The sequence below is a fragment of the Myxocyprinus asiaticus genome, chromosome 15 (assembly GCF_019703515.2).
Source record: "Myxocyprinus asiaticus isolate MX2 ecotype Aquarium Trade chromosome 15, UBuf_Myxa_2, whole genome shotgun sequence".
Classification (NCBI taxonomy): Eukaryota; Metazoa; Chordata; class Actinopteri; order Cypriniformes; family Catostomidae; genus Myxocyprinus; species Myxocyprinus asiaticus.
Genome location: NC_059358.1, coordinates 8,356,972 through 8,380,237, shown reverse-complemented (window position 1 = coordinate 8,380,237; position 23,266 = coordinate 8,356,972). Strand labels below are relative to the sequence as shown.

At 41.2% G+C, this 23,266-nt stretch overlaps 1 protein-coding gene across 6 annotated transcripts in view; it reads right to left on the bottom strand.

The window, feature by feature from the left end:
- Window positions 1–23,266, bottom strand: part of oxr1a (oxidation resistance 1a) — a 246,277-nt gene that overhangs the window by 92,164 nt on the left and 130,847 nt on the right. Inside the window, exon 1 of one of the 6 annotated variants that reach the window (XM_051719174.1) lies at window positions 21,526–21,828. The exons of 3 other annotated variants lie outside the window; for them this stretch is intronic. In XM_051719174.1, the coding sequence (XP_051575134.1) occupies window positions 21,526–21,658 (133 nt within the window). In that variant the 5' untranslated portion in view covers window positions 21,659–21,828. Of the gene's footprint in view, window positions 1–8,106; window positions 8,173–10,052; window positions 10,167–21,525; window positions 21,829–23,266 lie in introns of those variants that run through there. 2 more of the 6 variants (XM_051719175.1, XM_051719176.1) reach the window with 2 other exon arrangements.

Below are 23,266 nucleotides of genomic sequence, written 5' to 3'. Positions count from 1 at the left end.
ATGAACCCTGTTCAAAAGTCTGCAAACCCTTAGTTCTTAAAACTGTGTATTGCCCCTTTTAGCATCAATAACTATGTTTCCATACAAAGATTTTTTGCGAAAAAGGTTTTAGCGCAACAAAATTAAGCTGATGGAGACGCAATTTATCGCTAAAATTTCACAAGTGTCAACATAATATTTTTCCGTTTAACTCTAGCGCATAAACTTAACATAAAACATAAAAAATGTCGATACATCAAATGAAAAACTGGTTTGGAAACACTTTTTGTCGAGAAAATTGGCATTAACGCAAAAATGTAGTGTCACATGACAGAATTTACCCCAATCATTGCCTGTGTTAATCATGATGACAAGGTATAGGATCCTTGAAAGCCAATTAATTGTACGTGATTATGGATTGATCTGAACGGCATAAAGATCCGATCACTGCAAACATGACACTTCTAGGAATGCCAATACAAATATCTCATTTCAAGACATGCACATTTGACAAGTGCACGGAGAACAAATTAATGGCCACTGTTTGTGATTAATTTAATTGCGGTAGCCATCCGTTTATTTATTAAAGTTGCTTTTTCACACCAATCAAAATAATAGACGGCAGTCACGGAATTAGCCCACAATACAAAAAACATATCATTTCTGTGCACAAATATGTTTTAAATTAAAAATATATGCACAATACCAGAAGAAAAGCTTCAGTGTGCTTTTTTGGAACACCAACATATAGCCCAATTTTATTAAATTATTGTTTATACTTCTGAAAAAATGCTGGCAATATTCCTATTATTAAACTAAATAAATTGCCAAACGAAAAACGCATTAAATAAAAAAAATAAAAAAATTACCAAACGAAATTTTTTTTATTTTTAGACCTATATATGCCTTTTCTTTACACAAACTTAAATTAGCCTTACCCTGTTCTGCAGACTAATTAATTCGGCTGAATTATATTTTCTACACTTCAAGACTATAAACTATCAGAACTATTTGTCCAATGCGGAGTTCACTTTCAGAAAACGAGCTTTTGAACATTTTAAAACTTTTAAATATTTTAAATCTAACCCTCTTTACCTCGGAGCTTCTTTAGAAAATGTAAATTGCATTATGACACTAAAAATTATTTGAGATGACAATCAAGTTCAGTTGGTCATTAAAAGTTGCTGGACAAATATGCGGGACATAATACAGATGTGATGGCAATGCTTTAGATTAGATGATTGTTCAAAATAGCCTATTGAATATCAGGAATGTATCATATGTAAACCCTGAAATTACACAGCATCAGTTTTTCTTTAATAGCTGTGCAAACAGTATATACACATCGATGGATGGTCCTTATACTAAGACCGAAAATTTCCCCACTACTTGGTGCAGGATGCCAGCTTGAACAGGGCCATGACGATTTGCATTCGGGTCGGAACCTGTGGCAACCTGCGATAGACGCAACATCAGTACCAATATTTCAGTCCTGTCAGAAGGGCAACTGCTCCCTTTTGATTGCAATTCCTCGTCTTCTGATTGCATTTATTTGTGAAATTAAAATGACAGTAAGCTGGCAAATTTCAATGAATTGTCTCAATACTATCCTCATTTTACCAAAACTTCAGGGGGAAAAAAATTAGGGACATCTGGGAAGCGAATTAGCGATAAACACACATTTCTGAATGGAAACGCCTTCAGGGCAGATTACTTTTGCGCTAAACCAAAACTTATGCGACAAAGTGTTTTTTTAGGCATGACGTCATCGTGCACACCATTTTTATCGATAAAAGGCCATTTGAATTTTACGCATTTTCACTTTGTCGACAACAAAATAGCGCGAAAAGTGGATGGAAACTAGGTTAATGACAGCATGCAGTCTTTTGTAATAGTTGTCTATGAGGCCCCAAATTCTTGCAGGTGGTATAGCTGCCCATTCGTCTTGGCAAAATGCCTCCAAGTCATGCAAAGTCTTTGGTCGTCTTGCATGAACCACACGTTTGAGATCTCCCCAGATTGGCTCGATGATATTAAGGTCAGGAGACTGTGATGGCCACTCCAGAACCTTCACCTTTTTCTGCTGTAACCACTGGAGGGTCAACTTGGCCTTGTGCTTAGGGTTATTGTCGTGCTGGAAAGTCCAAGAGCATCCCATGCGCAGCTTTCGTGCAGAAGAATGCAAATTGTCTGCCAGTATTTTCTGATAACATGCTGCATTCATTTTGCCATAAATTTTCACAAGATTCCCCGTGCCTTTAGAGCTCACACACCCCCAAAATATCAGTGAGCCACCACCATGCTTCACAGTGGGGATGGTATTCTTTTCACTATGGGCCTTGTTGACCGCTCTCCAAACATAGCGCTTATGGTTGTGACCATAAAGCTCTATTTTGGTCTCGTCACTCCAAATTACAGTGTGCCAGAAGCTGTGAGGCATGTCAAGGTGTTGTCGGGCATATTGTAACTGGGCTTTTTTGTGGCATTGGCACAGTAAAGGCTTCTTTCTGGCAACTCGACCATGCAGCTCATTTTTGTTCAAGAATTGTCATATTGTGCTCCTTGAAACAACCACACCGTCTTTTTCCAGAGCACCCTGTATTTCTCCTGAGGTTACCTGTGGGTTTTTCTTTGTATCCCGAACAATTCTTCTGGCAGTTGTGGCTGAAATCTTTATTGGTCTACCTGACTTTGGCTTGGTATCAAGAGATCCCTGAATTTTCCACTTCTTAATAAGTGATTGAACAGTACTGACTGGCATTTTCAAGGCTTTGGATATCTTTTTATATCCTTTTCCATCTTTATAAAGTTCCATTAGCTTGTTATGCAGGTCTTTTGACAGTTCTTTTTTGCTCCCCATGGCTCAGTATCTAGCCTGCTCAGTGCATCCACGTGAGAGCTAACAAACTCATTGACTATTTATACACAGACACTAACTGCAATTTAAAAAGCCACAGGTGTGGGAAATTAACTTTTAATTGCCATTTAAACCTGTGTGTATCACCTTGTGTGTCTGTAACGAGGCCAAACATTCAAGGGTATGAAAACTTTTGATCAGGGCCATTTGGGTGATTCTTGGGTTGTCAGCAGGACCAAATCTCTGCCTCCAACTGCACCATTAAGATGTTAACGTCCCAATTAACGGAGCTTAATTCCCAGCTCCAACAGCTCCGCTCGCCCCCAGACACGCGTCCTGCTGCTGAACCCCCCATACCAGCACGAGCTCCAGTGGCACCACCCAGCTTCGGGTGACACAAGCCCCACTCCAACCCCCCTCCTCCTTTCTCTGGTGAGGCTGGTGCATGCTGCACATTCCTCTCCCAATGTTCACTACATTTGAACGCTGCAACCCTCTGCTTTCCCTTCAGAGTCTTCCAAAGTGGCATTTGTCATCACACACCTGACAGGAAGGGCCAGCGAGTGGGGCACAGCAATGTGGGACAATAACCGCCCCTGCATCTCTTCATTCGAAGCCTTCTCGGAGGAGCTTAGCTAGGTTTTTGATCGTTCTGCACAAAGAAGTGAAGCAGAGGGATATCTGACTAAATTGCGCCAGGGTCGTCGCTCAGCTGCGGATTATGCTATTGAATTCTGCACCGTTGCGGCATCTACAGACTGGAACGATACAGTTCTGCATGCTCAGTTCCATCGGGGGTTGTCAGATGCCATTCAAGATGAACTGTGTGGATTTGGCCATTAGAATTGACCAACGTCTCGTGTTTCGGCGCAGCCGGCATTACTCACCGTGCCCTGCCGAACCTGCCATGCAGCAGTCTGACGGGGAGCCGATGCAGACTGGGAGGACTCGCCCGTCTCCTGAGAAGAAACAGCAGCGCATCTCTCTGCGTCTTTGCCTTTACTGTGCTGGCAGCAGGCACTTCTCGGCTAACTGTCTAGTAAAAGCCAAAGCTTGTCGGTAGGAAAGGGGTTACTGCTGAGCGCTACCTCATTAAGTAAAAACCCCGCACTTTGGACTCTCCTCCCGGCCGACTGCAGCACGGACCGGTCAGCCATTCTGTCTCCACTTTGGTGGACTCTGGAGCGGAGGGAAATTTCCTGGATGCCGCTAAGGCCTATGAATGTTGGATTCTGATGATCAAGCTGGATGAACCCATCACCGCTTATGCCATCAGCAGCTCCCCCCTGGCCATCATCACGCATTCCACCAAACCACTCACCTTCATCTCCAGCAACCATTCCAAGGTACTGTCTTTTCTCCTGGTCCGGTCTCCTACAGCTCTGGTGGTCTTGGGGCATCCATGGTTGGTAATGCACAATCCTCATATAGACTGGTTAACCAATTCTATTCTTGCCTGGAGTCCTTTTTCGTTTGTCTCATTGTCTTAACTCTGCCGTTTCTCCTGTCCAGTCTTGTGTTTCTTTTCAGGATGAACCAGCGAACTTAACCAGTGTACCCATGGCTTACCATGATCTGGGGGCAGTGTTCGCCGCAACCCTTCCTCCTCACTGTCTCACATTGCTTCCCATTACTTCTCCCCCACGAGGTCGGTTATATTCGCTCTCAGCTCCCGAGTGGGAGGCCATGAATAAATAAATAAATGATTCTCTGGCATCTGGTCTCATCCACTCTTCCTCTTCTCCTGCAGGGGCGGGGTTCTTCGTGGAGATGAAGGACGGCTCGCTTCGACCTTGCATAGATTATCGGGGGCTGAATGACATCATGTGAAGAATTGCTATCCTTTGCTCTTGATGTCCACAGCTTTCGAACTCTTGCAGGGAGCGTCCGTCTTCACGAAGTTGGCCCTCCACAATGCCTATCACCTTGTTCGTATCAGGGAGGGGGATGAGTGGAAGACAGCCTTTAACACCCACAGGGGGCATTTTGAATATTTGGTCATGCCTTTCGGATTGATGCAAAGGTTTCTGGGGTTTGCCAATTTCTACCGCCATTTTACTAGAAACTACAGCTAGCTCGCTGCACCTCTGACGGATTTCACCTCCACCTGCTCTGAGTTTTTCTGGTCTCCGTAGGCAGAAGCTGTGTTCTCTAAATTAAAGAAAAGGTTTACCACCGCTTCTAATCCTTAACACTCCCGACCCTTCACGTCAGTTCGTGGTGGAGGTAGACACGTCAGAGGTCGGTGTTGGAGTTGTTTTGTCCCAGCACTCCTCCTCGGACGGAAAGGTTCACCCATGTGCCTTTTTCTTGCACTGCCTCTCCCCAGCCAAACGGAATTATGACGTCGGTAACAGAGAATTGTTGGCTGTCAGATTGGCCTTTGGGGAGTGGCGCCACTGGTTAGAAGTTTTGAGGTACCTTTCATGGCCTGGACTGACCATAAGAACTTGGAATATATTCGCGGAGTGAAACATTTTTGTTTTTTAAAAATGGGCATTGTTTTTCGCACGTTTTAATTTCACCCTCTCGTATTGCCCGGGCTCCAAGAGTCTCAAGCCTGATGCCCTATCTCGATGTTTCAAAACTGAGACCTCCACTGCTCTGCCAGACACCATCCTTCCCGCCTCTCGGGTGGTGGACATGGTGTCCTGGGACGTGGAGGCCAAAATTAATTCTGTGTTACGTGGCACCCTTTTGACTGCCGATTGTCCAACAGGTCGGTTATTCGTTCTGTGCTCGGTCCGGACTCACGTTCTCCAGTGGGGCCACTCATCCAATGTAGCCTGTCACCCATGGGCCACTCGAACCCAGATGCTCATTAGACAGCGATTCTGGTGGCTGTCGTTAACACAGGATGTTCGCCGGTTCGTCTCCACTTGTCTCGTTTGCACGACCAACAAGACTTCCTGTCATCCCCCGGCTGGGCTCCTCCAACCATTTTCAGTCCCTTCGAGACCTTGGTCCCATATTGCCATGGATTTTGTCACCGGTCTCCCCCCATCCCATGGCAATACGGTCGTCATGATCGTGGTGGACCGGTTCTCGAAGGCGCTTCATTTTATTCCCCTCCACAAATTACCATCAGCGAGGGAGATAGCGGTTGAAACCATTAATCACATCTTCTGCATTCATTGCCTCCCGGTCGATGTGGTTTCTGACAGGGGACCCCAATTTGTGTCTCGGTTTTGGGCAGAAGGGGGCTACAAGTCTGTCCACTGGGTTCCATCCCCAGACTAATGGGCAGGCGGAACGGGCAAATCAAGAGCTTGAAAAGAACCTGCGCTGCATCGCCTCACGTAATCCATCTTCTTGGAGCACTTTTTTAGTTTGGGTGGAGTATGCTCACAATTCCTTGTCATTCTCTACGGGGCTATTGCCCTTCCAGTGTTGCCTGGGTTACCAACCCCCTCTGTTCCCTGCCCAAGTACCCGACACGCATCATCCAACGGAGCTGCCGCACCTGGCGGATAGCCAGAGAAGCCCTCCTCCGGACTGGTGCTCGAGTCAAGAAGGCAGTGGACTGTCACTGGTCTAAACTCCCGGCTTACGTCTGTGGGTAGAAGGTCTGGTTTTCCTACAAGGACATCCCACTCCGACTCCCCTCTCGTAAGCTGGGACCCAAATTTATAGGACTTTTTCCTTTTGTTAAGATCATTAGTCCGATGGCAGTTCATCTTAAATCACGGTCGGTGAGTCCGTGGGGTTGTTCCCCATGTTTACATTTCTTCTCATGTGTGTCAGGTGTCGCTCAGCTTGCGGAATCAGCGTCGCCATGGGAACGTTAAGTGACATTGACTATTCCACTTTCTGCGAGCAAGCGGCACCTGATTGTAATTTACTTTCTGCCTATATATGCCCCAATCCATTTTGTGTTCTTTGCTAGATTGTTGTGTGTTGAGTTACTCACCACTCTCTCTCTCTGCCCTAGTCGGTCCCGTTTCATGTTTTCTGAACTGGTTGCAGTCCCCGCCTGTGCGCCTCGATTGTGCTTACCTTCCTGTCGCTTGCTCTAATATCTCTAATTCTTCTCCTGAGGTTACCTCATTGGTTCTCGACTCTGCTCTCCACACTACCACGACGCACACAAGCCCGATTAATCTGTAAAACCGATATATTGGTCTACCTCTAGCTCATGTTATTCCAAAATGGCACAGTGACATCGAAATTGCTCAACAAGTGGGATGATTTAAGGTACCATTCAAGTATATCACTAAGTTTAACACTTAGGGTTAGGTGTTTGTTCAATTAACCCTATGTATGAGCAATTGTAATAGTGATGCTTGCCTGGAAAACTAACACTGCAAATTTTAGGTTAAAGAATGTTACAGAAAATGCATATTTTATATTTATTTGTTGTCTTTTCTCTATTGTTGTCAGACAGGGACACATAACGCATGCGACAAACTTCAGTGTGACAGAGAAAACAACCAGGCTTGTGTTAGCGGCAGCTGCGTCGACCCAGTGGATGTTATTCTTGACTGCTCTCATTTAATGCTCAGAATGGTGCTGGAAACAAGTGCCCCATCATAAAAAGCAGGTGGTACACACACACACACACACACACACACACACACACACACGTTGGTGCAGCTATCCTTATGAGGACTCTCCATAGACATAATGATTTTTATACTGTGCGAACTATAGATTCTATCCCCTAACCCTACCCCTAAACCTTACCCTCACAAAAAACGTTCTGCATTTTTACATCGTTTAGTATGTTTTTTAAGCGATTTAAATTATGGGGACAGTAGAAATGTCCTCATAAACCACATTTATAGCATAATACCCTTGTAATTACCAGTTCGTAACCTAAAAAGATTTCCTCATAAACCAACCAAACCCATCCACCCACACACACACATGTTGGTGCGGCTATCCTTATGAGGACTCTCCATAGACATAATGATTTTTATACTGTACAAACTATAGATTCTATCCCCTAACCCTAACCCTAAACCTAACCCTCACAAAAAACGTTCTGCATTTTTACATCAATTAGTATGTTTTTTAAGCGATTTTTAGCATAATACCCTTGTAATTACAAGTTCGTAACCTAAAAAAATGTCCTCATAAACCACCCAAACCCACCCACCCACACACACCCTAGTGCTGGAATGAGGCAATGACTATGGCTGTGGGGTGACTGTGTAATTTGCTGTGCAAGACTCTTTTGCTTCATTTCAACATCACCAAACAATCTACCACTCACTCATCAAACCACAGCCTTAAAGGGATAGCTTACTCTGTTGTTATTATTTACTCACTGTCATGTTGTTCCAAAGCCGTATGCTGTTATTTTTTGACAGAATTTTCATTTTTGGGTGATGTCCTGAGTTCTAGACTAAACAAACAATTATCACCTCAAAACCTAAAAGAAACAGAGACATACAAACACAAACAAATAAATAACATGTGCGACAGTGTTTGCTGCAGAGGATGACTCAACTTGCATAATGCTGTGTCACGTTTGTCCTAACTAAACTGTGCTGAATTAATTCTTCACACTTGCTGAAGATCTTAAAAACACTTTTGTTGAGATGTTTGACAATGTATAAGCTAGAGGCGGGCAGTATAATCAATCTTCTATCCTAAATATCTTAACTCCTATATAAGGGCATGGGTACCGTTATATATCACACTATAGTCAGTCCGATCTTATAAAATTTATGTGACTGTGGTGACATTTTTGCAAAATGATAATACCGGGTTCCTTACACGTATTACTGCAGTTCTGTGGTGAAATGTCAACTGTGTGCCGCTAAAGTGAGATGCTCTCCCAAACAGATGAGTTTTTTTAATGTTAATGCTAAATCCAGTTTTAAATCAACAAAACCGACCTCCCTACCCTAAACCTGAAACCTAACCAAAAGTGTCATAAAAAGCAAATGTGACATGAAAAACACAACTGATGAAGAAACCTCCTAATTCTGATGAAACGGTTACCGGTTTCACGATAAACCACGGTAAAATTCCCGACAGTTAGTATTACTGTTTCAAATTTGAATTATCATTAAAACTGTGTTTGATTACCATGGTTTGAAAAACTCACAGTAAATACTGTCCAGCATCAACCAAAGTTAGCAACAGTCTGACGCGGGCGCAGCATGCAACGTGGATTTTGTTTTGCGTGAAAACATGGTGGAAGGCAGTTACAATGCTTGAGACAATTTTCAGCTTTCTAAGAGGACCAAATCTGAAGTGTGGTCGTATTTTGGGTTTTACAAGAGTGCTGAGGGAAACTTAATCGAAGATGGTCACCCTGTCTGCAGAACATGCAAAAAATAAATAAATAAAGATCGCTGCGAAAGGGGGCAACACTTCAAATCTCTTGAGTCATCTTTGTGAACACCTCCCACTACTTTATAGTGAATGAAAGGTAAGTTAACTTTTAGCTCAACGCATGATGTGGGGACTTCGGAATGGGGGAAAATGTCATGGTTTGTCTGTCTAACTTGCTAATAGCTTGTCAATAATGTAAACTGAAGCTTTCAGTGTGACCTACTCTTGTAAAAACACTACATGTTGTTCTACTGCTGTATGCGTCGTGTGTCTGTAGCTGCGATTCGCCATTGCACACGATAACATGTTATATAGTTTAGTCACCCAACCTACATATTTTGTTCATTTAAAACCAGCAGTTGTCGAACTGGTTGTAAAAGTGTTCCAACAGGAGAAACACTATAGATTCCTATACAAGACTCCTGTATTTATGTCAATTGTTGGGCTCATTGCAATTACTATCACTGTCTTTTTAAGACTCATTTGTAATGTTAATTGTGCATGGGGTCATTGCATATACTCAAATGCAACACAGAAGATAGACTGTATGTGTGTGTGTGTGTGTGTGTGTGTGTGTGTGTGTGTGTGAGTGAGTGAGTGAGTGAGTGAGTGAATAATAATAATTATAATGTAACAACACCAATAATAATAATAATAATACATTTGCTATTCCCTTGTTTACAGAGTTGGTTTTCAATATAAAACTTGGTGAGATTATTTCAGTGTGTGTATCAGTACTTTTTGAACATTTCCAGCACATTTTAACAATACCACGATAATACCGATAACCGTGATAATTTTGGTCACTATAATCGTGATATTACATTTTCACACCGTTTCATCACTATAGTCAACATGATCACACAGGAAGTCAGCAGGTTGTTTCCGAGAGTTCTAGTACTCTAGGATAAGCCACATTGTGCAGACTCACCAACAAGCGGCATCTCCTATCAGACATTTTTTGCATCGACTCCAGCATGTTTACCTTCCCCTGTAGTGGGACCAGAAGCATGTTGTATCAGCAGTGTGGGAGACCCGGGCTCGGATCCTGCATTGAAACCAGGAAGTAATTGCATTTGCATAATCAGTAAAAATTTTCCCCTCTGACATACATTTTTTCACTCCACTGATGGTTAGGTTTAGTTTTGGGGTTTTGGTTGAGGGGTACAAGGGGTACAAAATATGCATTTCTCTTCACTGTATTACGGCCTGTACAGCTGAAAACAACTCGCTTTACAACTCACTTTTGCTACCCCTCCTTGGACATTTCACTCAGAAAATGAAGCTCACATTTGCCCACACACCCAACAACAGTTAACGCTTTGGACTCTGGGGGCAGTTTTTCACATTTTGTTAAGCACAGACCAATCTCAGCTAAAGAAAAGTCAACCTAATGTTTCCGATTTTACTGTGTGATCAATCTGGACACTTTCGACTCACGTGTCAACTAGTGTGATCTTCAGGACTTGTACCATGTAAAATCATTTTGCAAAAGGTATAGTAATGTGATTCTATGAGACCAGGTTGGATATATTATTTATGTTAGCTGGAAATACATTTTTTTTTTTGCAATAATCCAGTCAATAAAATATTTAAAAAAAGAAAAGTACAACCCATTAGATTATTTTCTCATTTTAATTGGAACATGATGGACATCATTCATAACCAAAAATTACGCATATTCACAATAAATGAATACATTTTTTGATTTTGAATGCATCAGTGCAAAGATATCTTCACATTATGTAGCACTTGAGTTAAAAACAAAAGACTCAAAACAATAAAACTAATATAAAAAATATAGTTCTGGGCCCGGAAGCAAGAAACCCTTAAGTTAAGAAATTTCATAGTTATAATTGTACGTCTATTGTCATTAAGTTTTTTTTTTGTTTGTTTGTTTTTTTTACTTAAAGGGTTTCTTGCAACTAGGGCCTGACCTTATATTCTGATTGGATGAACCACATTCAAAGGTGTCTTCAATAGCTAATATATGTATACATCACTTCATAACAAGTTCGTCCTTGTTTTGACTTGTTTGGAACAAGTCCCGCTCTGTATATTTGGTTCTTCATTGCTTTGACTAGTAAGGCCACATCTACAATAATCTGTTTTCGTTTGAAAACTCCTAATGGCATAGTTTTCCAAAGCATGTGGTAATGGAGAGCGTTTTCAAAAAGCTCTGTTTTTGCAGGAGGAAAACAGCATTCTAGTGTGGATGAGAGGCATAAATGGTGCGAAATTAATGCGTTTTCGTACAAAAACTTATTAGTAAGGACATAGCAAAAATAAACTTGTAAATGGCATAGCAAAATCTCTATGACACATTTTTACTGTTGCATGGTATATACCGTCATATCGCTCATCTCTTGTATGAGCTGATTGCAGAGCTAAATAATACACTTTTCTAATAGATTACCATGATGTATGATTTAACACTTTAAATCGTGATTGTAGGTCATTAAATTCACATTCTAAGTATTTAAACCCTGAGAACAGACAATCTGCAAGGCTCATCTCTTGTGTGGGTAATAGCAACATGTATTAGTTATTACTATGAATATTCATAACAGTATCTGTTATGCATTTATGTGTACATTTTATGTATTATGATCACAGGATTTGTCTAATCTGATTTCTGGCTAATGCTGATTAAAATATCTCTGTCAAATGTTAAACAGGATAACAATATTTGCGCTTGTGCAATATTTCTATGCAACCGGGGTGACTTTGCCATTACTGTAAGAAAAAGTTGGTTTAGATATCTTTCACTCTTACTGTCTTTCCTTGAGGGGCCATATCCTAAATGTTTTTGTCCTGAGATTCAATTGTAATTTTTAATACAAAATTACAGTTTTTAGCACCATAATTTAGTTTTTCATGGCCATTTTCGAAAGTCTCTCTGGTCCTTGGAATAAAACAGGCTGTTTTTGTTACTGTACCTTTCAGACTTCTATATGTAAATGACCTATTTATGATGTAAAGGTGGGAGGTACATAGTATATCAAACTGTTTTGATGGAAAAATCCTCTTTTCATTATATTTAGAGAGGGAAGCACACACATTCTTGGGAAAAACATGGAACATGATAAAGTTTTGCACTTGAACAGCCCAAAGATGCTGCCAGTCTTCACAGCCCAGACTGTCACAGCAGCTGATGTGTGTGAGAGAGAGTTTGCTGGGACTGCAGTATGACTGCTGCGTCAGGGGAGAGGCTGAACTCCACACAGTCCATTCCTTTCCCTCATTAACACCCACCCCAGGTCAGTTAATCAAACCCTGATCCTGTCGGTGACTCTGCGTGTGACACCTGCACCAGAGCCTCTTATTAGCACACACTCCAGGGTGACTAATCGCAGCCAGATCCTTCCATCCACTAGCCAGTTATTGTTTTAGAGAGCACTATTTAGTTTACAAATCAAACAATGCAGTGGCTAAAATCTGCCTCAATGCTGCTGTCTCAAATTCAACTCTGCTCTTAATCTAAGTGTGTGTAGAAACAGCAGAGACTGCAGGTTTTGCAGAAAGGCTGAAATACTTTCTCCTATCCCAGTTCAATATGCCGAGACAACAATAAGTAAAAGCCAAAGTATATTTCGGTTGTTCTGTGTGGCGGTACATCTCATACAGTATGTGCGGACTGTCAGCGTGCAGTCTAGTTTTTCTCTATACTTGAACAGTCTGCGTCTTTGTACGTTGATGGTGTATACGCTTGCCGTTGACTGTGCTAAAAGATTATCACAGAGCAGTCGTAGTGTGCAGGTGTCGAACACATCCATATGGACTCGCAGTCAAAAGAGTATACTTTAAAAGGTTGAGTACTCGACCGTGTGGGGGCGGAACTGCATGCAGAAGATGGACTTAAATACAAATTGTGAAAATCAGATATGCCCAAACAGTTCAAAATGCCTCAATTTATGGGAAACAAGCAATGGCTATGTTTAGAATAGAATAACCACATTCTGTATACTGCATAGCGCACAGTATACACTGTAGATACACTCTGTTTAAATTGTCAGTGAAACATTATGACACTTTAAATCGTAGTACTGCATGTTACATTGTTGTCACATGGCCTCATTACAATGGCTATGTTTGGAATAGCATACTACTAATAAGGCACAAATAGAGAGAGTAGTATGGTAGTATGCTATTCTGAACATTTGTTTAATTTTGAGCAATAGGCTTTTATCATTCTTCCACGATCATGCAGTGGAATCTTCCAGTTCTAGCATTCAACAACTTCCCCCACAGTCTGTTTCAATCACAGTACAAATAGCATGGAATTATCATTGTCTTATTTATGTACAATTTATCTCAAACACTTAATCTAAATAGACCTACCTACCTTCCAATCATTATTCAGGGATGATAAATCCATGTTATTCAATACATTTTATCATTTTAAAGGAGTATGTATGTATGCGAGTAGGCAGCACTTCGCAGAGTATAACTATATCTTGAGAAATGCAAGAATATAGTACAAACAAAAGTACATGTAAACAGTAGAGAGCATTAGAACAAGATGCATTTGCATTCTTCATGCATATCGCCACCTACTGGGCAGATAGGAGAAAGAAAAGAAAGAAGAGAGGGCTATAGGAAAGGAAAATAATAAATCAATCAAATCTGCACAGCCCAGTAGGTGGCGATAAGCACGAAAAATTGCCAAAAAACAAAAGGTCTTTAAGATTGATCTGTTTCTCACCCACATATCATATCGCTTCAGAAGACATGGATTTAACCACTGGAGTCGTATGGATTACTTTTATGCTGTCTTTATGAGCTTTTTGGGGCTTCAAAGTTTTGGTCACCATTCACTTGCATTGTATGGACCTACAGAGCTGAGATATTCTTCTAAAAATCTTCGTTTGTGTTCTGCAGAAGAAAGTTACACACATCTGGGATGGCATGAGGGTGAATAAATGATGAGAGAATATTCATTTTTGGGTGATCTAATCTTCTAAAATAGTGGCTGATATCACATTAGAAATGGAAGGTCAAGTGAAGCGCACTGCACTCTAGTTGTATACTGCACATCTGGCATATAGAGTAGGTCATCCGTGTATTTTATGCATAAAGAAAATCTGCATCCTGTGCATTCTATACATTTAGCATTTTATGGAAACAGTAAGATTAGTATGGTATGTTTGCTACTTTGAACAAACCTACTGTCTTCTAGATTTCCTTGTAGGTGATTTGAAGCATGATTTCTATGAGATGACCTATGGCACATGATGCACAAATAAAGAATGAGTCTTTTGGTAAATTTACCAGCATGACTAAAGAGCACACTGGAAAGAGATGTGATGCTCTACTCAACAAATTCCTGCTGTTGAGACACCTTAACCATTCTTCATCTGACTGAATGCGGCGGCTTTATTGCTAAGTCCATACCCACTATCAGAAGAGTGGAGAAATAATGCAGGTCAACGGAAAACAGACCCTGAGCACAGGCTGGAGCTGAAAGATCAGCCGCTGTGCTGCAGGTAAACAGCTCCCTCTGCCTTTGCCACCCGCTGGGTCTGGATGCTTAGACACAATTTCAAAGGTTACTGAATGGAGGGCAAAGTCTGATCTGCTGAGTGTCAACCCTCCCTGCCACTTTAGCATTTAGTCTAGACGAGCATAAAACCAAACACAGCTGGGGCTGTAAAAGTCTGGAGCAATCAATGAAGTTCAAAGATGAGGTGAATGCAGCCAGCGCTTATGTTTCCTTTATGCCCCATGCAGTTTCTCTGATTACCACAGGGTAGGGCTGGGCGGTATGACAGTAAATACTGTATATAAAAAAGTGTCAATCGAGATTCCGATATGTAGAGATTCTGCTATTCTGTTTATACCACGTAGATGTATCTACATGGCTATCCGTGGACAGGATTGATTCATGTTATTTACATGTTAGGGCAACACAGAGACATGGAGGAATGTAAAAAATTATGTGTCCCAAACAAGTCTCAGATCATTACCTCATCTCTTGTTTGCTGCGATCAGCTAATGTCACTCAATCTGCACCACGCTATCATTCAGGTAGAACTATTCTTTCGACCTCTAAAGATAGCTTTACTAATAATCTTCCAGAATTGCCTCACATACTCAGCAAGCCAAAAAGTCTAGAAAAACTTGATATAAGAACTTGATCTTCTCTAGCACTCTTGATAGTGTCGCCACCCCCTTTGATTAAAGAAAAAAGCCCCGCACCATGATACAATGATAACACTCATGCTCTCAAGAGAGCAGCTTAGAACATGGAGCGCAAGTGGAAGAATACAAAATTAGAGGTATTTCACGGTGCATGGAAGGACAATGTTTGTAGCTACAGACAGGCACTAAAAAGTTGTCAGGTCAGCATATTATGGCAAACTCATAGATAATAACCACAACAATCCTCTGTGTTTATTCAGTACTGTGGCTAAATTGGTTAGGAATAAAGCATTGAATGAACCACATATTCTTTCGCAGCACAATAGTAATGACTTCATGAATTTATTTACTGATAAATTAGAAATCATCAGAAATAAATTGGAATTATGCAATCAACTGTCACTGCACCTCATAAAACAGTGTCTAATACATTTTCTCACGAGCAACTTCAATCCTTCACTGTCATAGGTCATGAAGAGCTAACAAAACTTATAAAAAAATTAAAAGCTACAACATGTATGTTAGATCCAATACCAACTAAGCTCTTAAAAGAGGTATTCCCTGTAATTTCAGAACCTCTTCTTAATATGATGAACTCCTCACTAAACCCCAGGATTCATATCCTGAGGTTACCAGAGCCAGCAAGATCTATCTCCATTCCTGCTTGGTGTCAGACTTTACTGTGACATGTCGCTGAGTGATGATGACAAACTACAGCCAGTGCTAGCCAGACGTCACTTCGGCCTTTAACGATGGACTTCAGAGGATGAACTGATGCCAACTCCAACTGTAAGACATTGAATACTTCATATGCCACTGCCTGAAACTTGGACTTAAGATGTGTCCCAGTCTGGCATGACTGTGCCTCCCTGTGTGCCATGTCTGTGTGTGTCTGTGTTTTTCCCTCTCATTTCTCACAGGTACTGCCCAGCAGCAATCAGCATTGCTATAGCAACTGTGGTTGCATAGCTCGTTTAACAGATCTTCAGTACCTGTGTCCCTTTAATTTCTCCTTTATTTAAACTCTCCTCTGCCTCGTGTTCCCTGCTTATTTGTTTTGTGAGTTCGTGTTTGTAGTTACCTGTCTTGTTGGTTTCCTTTGCCTGAAGATTCTCCAGTTGGTTAGTTTTTTGTCCTTTTTCTGTTTCTGTTGGTTTAGTGCCTTGTGGACAAATTTATGTTGATAATTTTTCTCCATCGTGAGAGTTTTGTTTGTATCCTGTCTTTCTGTTAAATAAAACTTATTTGGACTCCATCTCTGCATTTGGGTCCTCATCTCATCGGTGATCGTGACATAATAAACAAGCCACAGACGGACCCAGCAGAGATGGATTTTTTTTTTTTTATAAATCTGGTTCTCCTGCACGCCAGTACAGCATGAGGACAAGTCCGTGTGGGGGTATGCCCTAGAGTTTTTGACATTATACTCAGGTCTGGGATACAATCAGGCCTGCCTTATTGATCTTTTTAAGGCATGTCTGACTGAACCTATTAAATCTCGTGTCCCAGATGGGTGTGAGGGTGGGAGTCTTCTCTAGGCTATCAGGCTAGCCATGAAGTGGGATGAGTTCATCACAGCCTGTGCCTCGGAGGACTTCCAATCCTTATCCCAACCCGAGGATGATTGCACCCCCCACACGGAAGTGGATGCCTCAGCCACTGCTTCCACACCTCAGAAGAGGAGGAAGAGAAGGAAGAAGCCCAGCCAACCGGCCGAGCCCACTGCGGCTGACAGCATTCAGGCATTGGTTCCCACTGCTGTCCGCCAGCAGGCGGAGGAGCCCGCTGCTGACCGCCAGAAGGCGGAGGAGCCCACTGCTGACCGCCAGGAGGTGGAGGAGGTCTGTCCAGTCCCCTGATGCTGTCGACAAGCCTGCCCAGTTCCCTGTGGACATCTATGAGCTTGCCCAGGTCATCGAGTCAATCCAGTTCCCAGTGGCCACAGCACTGCCGGACCCCACACCAACAACTCCTTTCCCTCCTGACCCCGGTCCAGCGGCTGCCGCCCAGTCCTCTGACCCCTGTCCAGCAGTCGCCACCCAGTCCTCTGATCCCTGTCCAGTGGCTTCCGCCCAGTCTGTTGCCCTCTCTGTCCTTGCCATCCACCTCTCCTCCTCTGTTCCTTCCCTAAAACCTCTTCCCAGGCCGCCGGATCTCACCGCTGCACTGAGGACTCCTCCCAGGCCGCTGGACCCCGCCTCTGCCCTGAGGCCTCCTCCCAGACCACCGGACCCTGCCTCTGCTCTGAGGCTTCCTCCCAGTACACAAGACCCTGCTCCTTTCCTCAAACTTCCTTCCTGGTTTCCCTCCCTTCACTCCCCTTCTTTTGTTCTTTTTGTTCTGTGTTAATAACTATTCTGTTTGTCTTGTTTTATGTTTTATGTTCCCTTTTTTTGGGACGCGAGGAGGCATCCCTTTGAGAGGGGGTAGTTTCAGGATCCTTTCACTTTGTCAGTCTAGATTTTTGTTGTGACAGGGTCCTGACACTTTTGTTCTGTGTCTGTTTTGTTTCGTGTTTTGTCCCTGTGTGAGCACATGGCTTTGGGTTGTGGTTTCCCTGTCGTGCACTATCCGGTTGGTCTTGTGTTTCATGTTCGGAGCATGGGGTCTGGATCCTGACTCTCTTGTCTAGTTCGGTCTCGGTTCTGGTGTCGGGATCCAGACAATCATGCTTCATGTCTTGTCTAGTCTGTTTTTGTGTTGAGCACATGGCTCAGGGTTTTCTCCTGGCCAGGTGCTCTAACTGTCTTTGTTTTTTGTCTCTGTGTGAGCGCACAGCTTTGGGTTTGGTTCCTTTGCCATGTGCTCTTCTGTCTGTTTGGTGTTTCATGTTCGGAACGTGATGTCTGGATCCTCACTCTCCGGTCTAGTTCGGTTTCGGTTCTGGTGTCGGGATCCAAACACTCATGCTCCATGTCTTGTCTTTCTCCCCACCCTCCCTCCCTGGTCGGTCCCTCTTGTGTTGGTTTGCCTGTTGTGGATGCCAGGAGGCGTCTGTCAGGGGAGAGGTACTGTCACAGTCTGGCCTGACTGTGCCTCCTCTGACTGTTTGTGTGTCATGTCTTTGTGTGCCATGTCTGTGTGTGTCAGTGTTTTTCCCTCCTGTTTCTCACAGGTGCTGCCCAGCAGCAATCAGCGTTGCTATAGCATATTCAATCAAATTACACAATGATGACTAAGACTTTATAGATATTACAATTTCATTGTCTGTTAAAGCATGATTTTCTGTAAAGCTGCTTTGAAACGATGTGTGTTGTGAAAAGCGCTATACAAATAAAAATGACTTGACTTGAAATGTCAAGATGCGAAAAAGTTGTAATTAAGTGGTGCTTTTAAAAGTACAATAGAAAAGCGGTGTCTACTTTGTTTATAGTCGTTTACAGTATTGGTTATTTTACAATAAATTTAAATGTGACTCGTTCAATGTGAATTTAGAGTCAGAACAATCCATTTATAGGGCCCTATTTTAAGAGCGCTAAGCACAGCGCTATGCAATACTTCATACACGTAAAGTCAGTGTGTATGGCCATTAAATTTTGGTATTTTCATGCAACATGTCCTAAGTCTAGGTGCAAGTGGGTTTGGTAAAATTGCTTGCGCAAAGCGCTCATGGGCTGGGTCAAGTGCAATTTAATTCTGAAGTTCTTCTCCAGTTATTGAACCATCTGCGTCCTATTGTATAGTCCATTCCCCGTTGAGCACCAGCGATATCAGGCATGTGATTGGTTAAGCACAAATAAGCAGGAAAATGTACTGCGCAAAGCATTTAATCATGGTTAAAGTTAATTTCAACACACACACACACACACACACACATATATATATATAACATTTTATTAAAGATTAAAAATGTTTGTAATTTGGATTGTAATATGATAAACATTGACTCATCTGATGCAGTCATCTCATCTTATTGTGTCCCGCTTATGGCCGTTAGATGGCGGCATTAGCACGTGCAGTACTAACTGAAGCTGTCAACGCAGGCTGTTTTTAACACAGATATGGCATGCAAGGCTATATCGCGAATTCAGTCTTAATTAAATCCATAATGCTGCATTAACGGATATCATACCAATGTCTCAGAGGTCAACATTTGCGGTTTTTAAAAAGTTTTGGATGGGTTTTCCCCTCAACATGTGCTTACTGCAAGTGCTGTTTTTTTACACGTTAATGTGAAAATGACAATGAATAAGCATGTAATATTACATGTTCTTAGAAGTGCCTAAGTTTAACAATCGCAATATTTAACCTGTCAGCAAAAGTGTTAATGGTTCAAACCCATTTTATATCCAACCATTTCATTTCTCTTGATGAATTAATATAAACCTTTCTTACTTGAATTAAGTCCTGACGGTGAAAATCAGGAGCCTCCGTCTCGAGTGTTCTCTACAAAGTGTGTGCGTGACGCAGAAGCAGCTGTGAAGTTTGTGAGCGAAGTTCCGAAGGAAGGTTGAATGACACTTGTTTGGGTGAAAAATGCTTATTGAGAATGCACCGGACAGGACATTGTAGATAACATATGAACTCTTGATTAAATATCAATATTTTATCAATAAATCACTAAAAACATTTTAATTTGTACCGTTTCGGCTGTTATTAAGATCTAAGAAGGTGAAGTGTGTTCTGCAGCACTAACCAATCTTGACATCAGCAGTCTTGGCGATCATGATTTCAAGCTCGATTACACTTCCTAACGGCATTTAGCGTTCTGCGCATGTGTATGCAGGGTTGGGGAGTAACGGAATACATGTAACGGGATTACGTATTTAAAATACAAAATATAAGTAACTGTATTCCACTACAGTTACAATTTAAATCAGTGGTAATTAGAATACAGTTACATTCAAAAAGTATTTTGATTATTGAAGAGATTACTTTGCATTATATTGTCATTTGTTTCATTTAATATTTAGTCCTTTCAGATGGAAAACATTTATACATATAAATGATGCGATCCAAAGTGCATTGGAACAGCGGTGAAACACTTTCTTATGATGTGGTACATTCATACGAGCAGATAGAGAAGGACGTTTGAAGTAAGTTTGTAGCAGAAGAAATAGAAATAAACCTTGTGTAAATTGTCAGTTTTACGCTAATTTAAAATGCTATTTCTAGCCATTTTACATGCACGTTACCAGGCACGATCATATTTTTTTATCAAGAAAATTCACGTTAGGTCATAATTTCTTTTTTTCTAGTAAGATCTTTGATATTAGGGCAAAAATCGTATTCTTGATCATTTTTGTATTGTTTTGCATATAAAAATATCTAAAAATCCTTAAAACAAATAAATTTGATTTATCTTGTTTTAAAAACAACACTGCATAAGATATTTAGGTTTTTCAGAGAATGTATTTTTAACATGTGTATTTTGTCTTACTGTACTGGCAGAGTTTTTATAGTCAAAACAAGTGAAAAAATCTACCAGTGCTGAAGAAGTAATCCAAAGTATTTAGAATACATTACTGACCTTGAGTAATCTAACAGAATACATTACAAATTACATATTACAGCATGTATTCTGTAATCTGTAGTGGAATACATTTCAAAAGTAACCCTCCCAACCCTGTGTGTATGGCACTAGGTAGTTCAATCGAGCTTGAAATCATGACAGTGCCTAGAGACTGCAATGGCAAATTTATTGTGAAAAAGGAGTTACATCTTGGTCTGTTCTCACCCAAAATAATTTTGATCGCTTCAGAAGACATTGATTAAACCACTGGAGTCATATGGATTACTTTTATGCTGCCTTTATGTGCTTTTTGGCGCTTCAAAGTTTTAATCACCATTCACTTGCATTGTATGGACCTACAGGGCTGAAATATTCTTCTAAAAATCTTCTTTTTCATTTTGATTTTCATTTTTGGGTCAACCTTAGGAAGCATCCCATTGTTTTTATTTATTTATTTATTTATATTATTATAATTTTAGCTTTTCTATGACTGTGGGGACTCTGAATGCGTTAGCAAAGTTTGAGCGAAACAATATTCAAACAAAGCACCAGACACTCATAGACACTATTAAGTGTTCAAGCATGTTCCCTAAAACTTTCATAGAAACTCTTCCTTACAGACGTTTAGATCTGTAACACGCACAGTCCAGCAAAATGTAAGTCCAGAAAGCAGCCGAAAAGTCAAACCTCTCTTAATGAATAACACTGTAGTAATGCAGCTAAGTTCACTGTCAATATTTACAAACAGATGGCACAAAATCTGCTCTTGACTCTGCGCTTAACATTTTGAAGAAGAACACAGAACTCAAACCTGTAGTGTGTGTCTCATTCGTGTTGCCCAGCGGCACTTCTGCTTCAGAGTAGTCTTTGAACTGAACTTCCCTCACGGTAACAGTCCAGATTTTACCAGCGATCGCTTCTCTGAACGACTGAATATAATCCATACTTAGAACGAAACTTCCAATAAAAAACAAACAACACTGCTCATTTATGTTCTCGCCATGGCAGACATCAGAAACAGTGAACCGCGCAGAAACAGGAAACTGACAGCTGCTGCTAAACTTTCTCCCGTTACTTACGCTGAACGCGCCGCACGCGCAGAGCGACGCAACTAGAACGCTCCCGCCGTCAACACTGCTGGGCATGCAAGAAATGGAATAATGACGTAAACAAATTCTCTGATTGGTCGACCGCGCACCGACGTCAGGGATACGTGCGCCAAGATAGACGCGTCGCGTCGCAGGAAGTGTAGCTAGTTACAGTGCCTCATTGCGACTTAAAAAAATGATAAATACTTACCACTCGAGAAAAATTATTTGATTTAACAAAAACGCATTTTTAAGTTCATATTTATTAGACTGCTCTTATAAGGACTTTGTGGTGCATGTTGGTCCTAAATATTGTTGGTGAATTGGTCCTAAATATTAAACACAACGCAGTAAGCAATACGATAAACTACAACACACAATACAGTGCAGTGCATTACATCATATTCAGTAGGCCTATTATTCAGTGTATTTACCTGGTGGTCTGGACCTGGTAACATCATGGTATTCTTTGAAGTACCTTGGAATACTGTATAAATCCATGGTACTGTATATGAATAGAATCATTACTATATATGGTATCACTCACTGATCTACAGTATGCTGTATATAAAGTATATACTGTATATACAGTATATACTGGCGGCTAAAAGTTTGGAATAATGTACAGAATTTGCTCTTTTATGGAAAGAAATTGGTACTTTTATTCACCAAAGTGACATTCAACTAATCACAATGTATAGTCAGGACATTAAAAACATGAAAAATTACTATTACAATAAAAAAAAATAAAATAAAAAAAAAAAAAAATTCAGAACTTCTTAAACTACTTCAAAGAGTTCTCATCAAAAAATCCTGAACGTGCATCAATGACAGCTTTACAGATCCTTGGCATTCTAGCTGTCAGTTTGTCCAGATACTCAGGTGACATTTCACCGCACACTTCCTGTAGCACTTGCCATAGATGTGGCTGTCTTGTCGGGCACTTCTCACGCACCTTACAGTCTAGCTGATCCCACAAAAGCTCAATGGGGTTAAGATCCATAACACTCTTTTCCAGTTATCTTTTGTCCAATGTCTGTGTTTCTTTGCCCACTCTAACCTTTTCTTTTTGTTTTTCTGTATCAAGTGGCTTTTTATTTGCAATTCTTCCCATAAGACCTGCACCCCTGAGTCTTCTCTTTACTGTTGTACATGAAACTGGTGTTGAGCAGGTAAAATTCAATGAAGCTGTCAGCTGAGGACATGTGAGGCATCTATTTCTCAAACTAGAGACTCTGATGTACTTATCCTCTTGTTCCAGATCTCTTTCTGTCCTTGTTAGAGCCAGTTGTCCTTTGTATTTGAAGACTGTAGTATACACCTTTGTATGAAATCTTCAATTTTTTGGCAATTTCAAGCATTGTATAGCCTTCATTCCTCAAAACAATGATTGACTGGCGAGTTTCTAGAGAAAGCTGTTTCTTTTTTGCCATTTTTGAGCTAATATTGACCTTAAGACGTGCC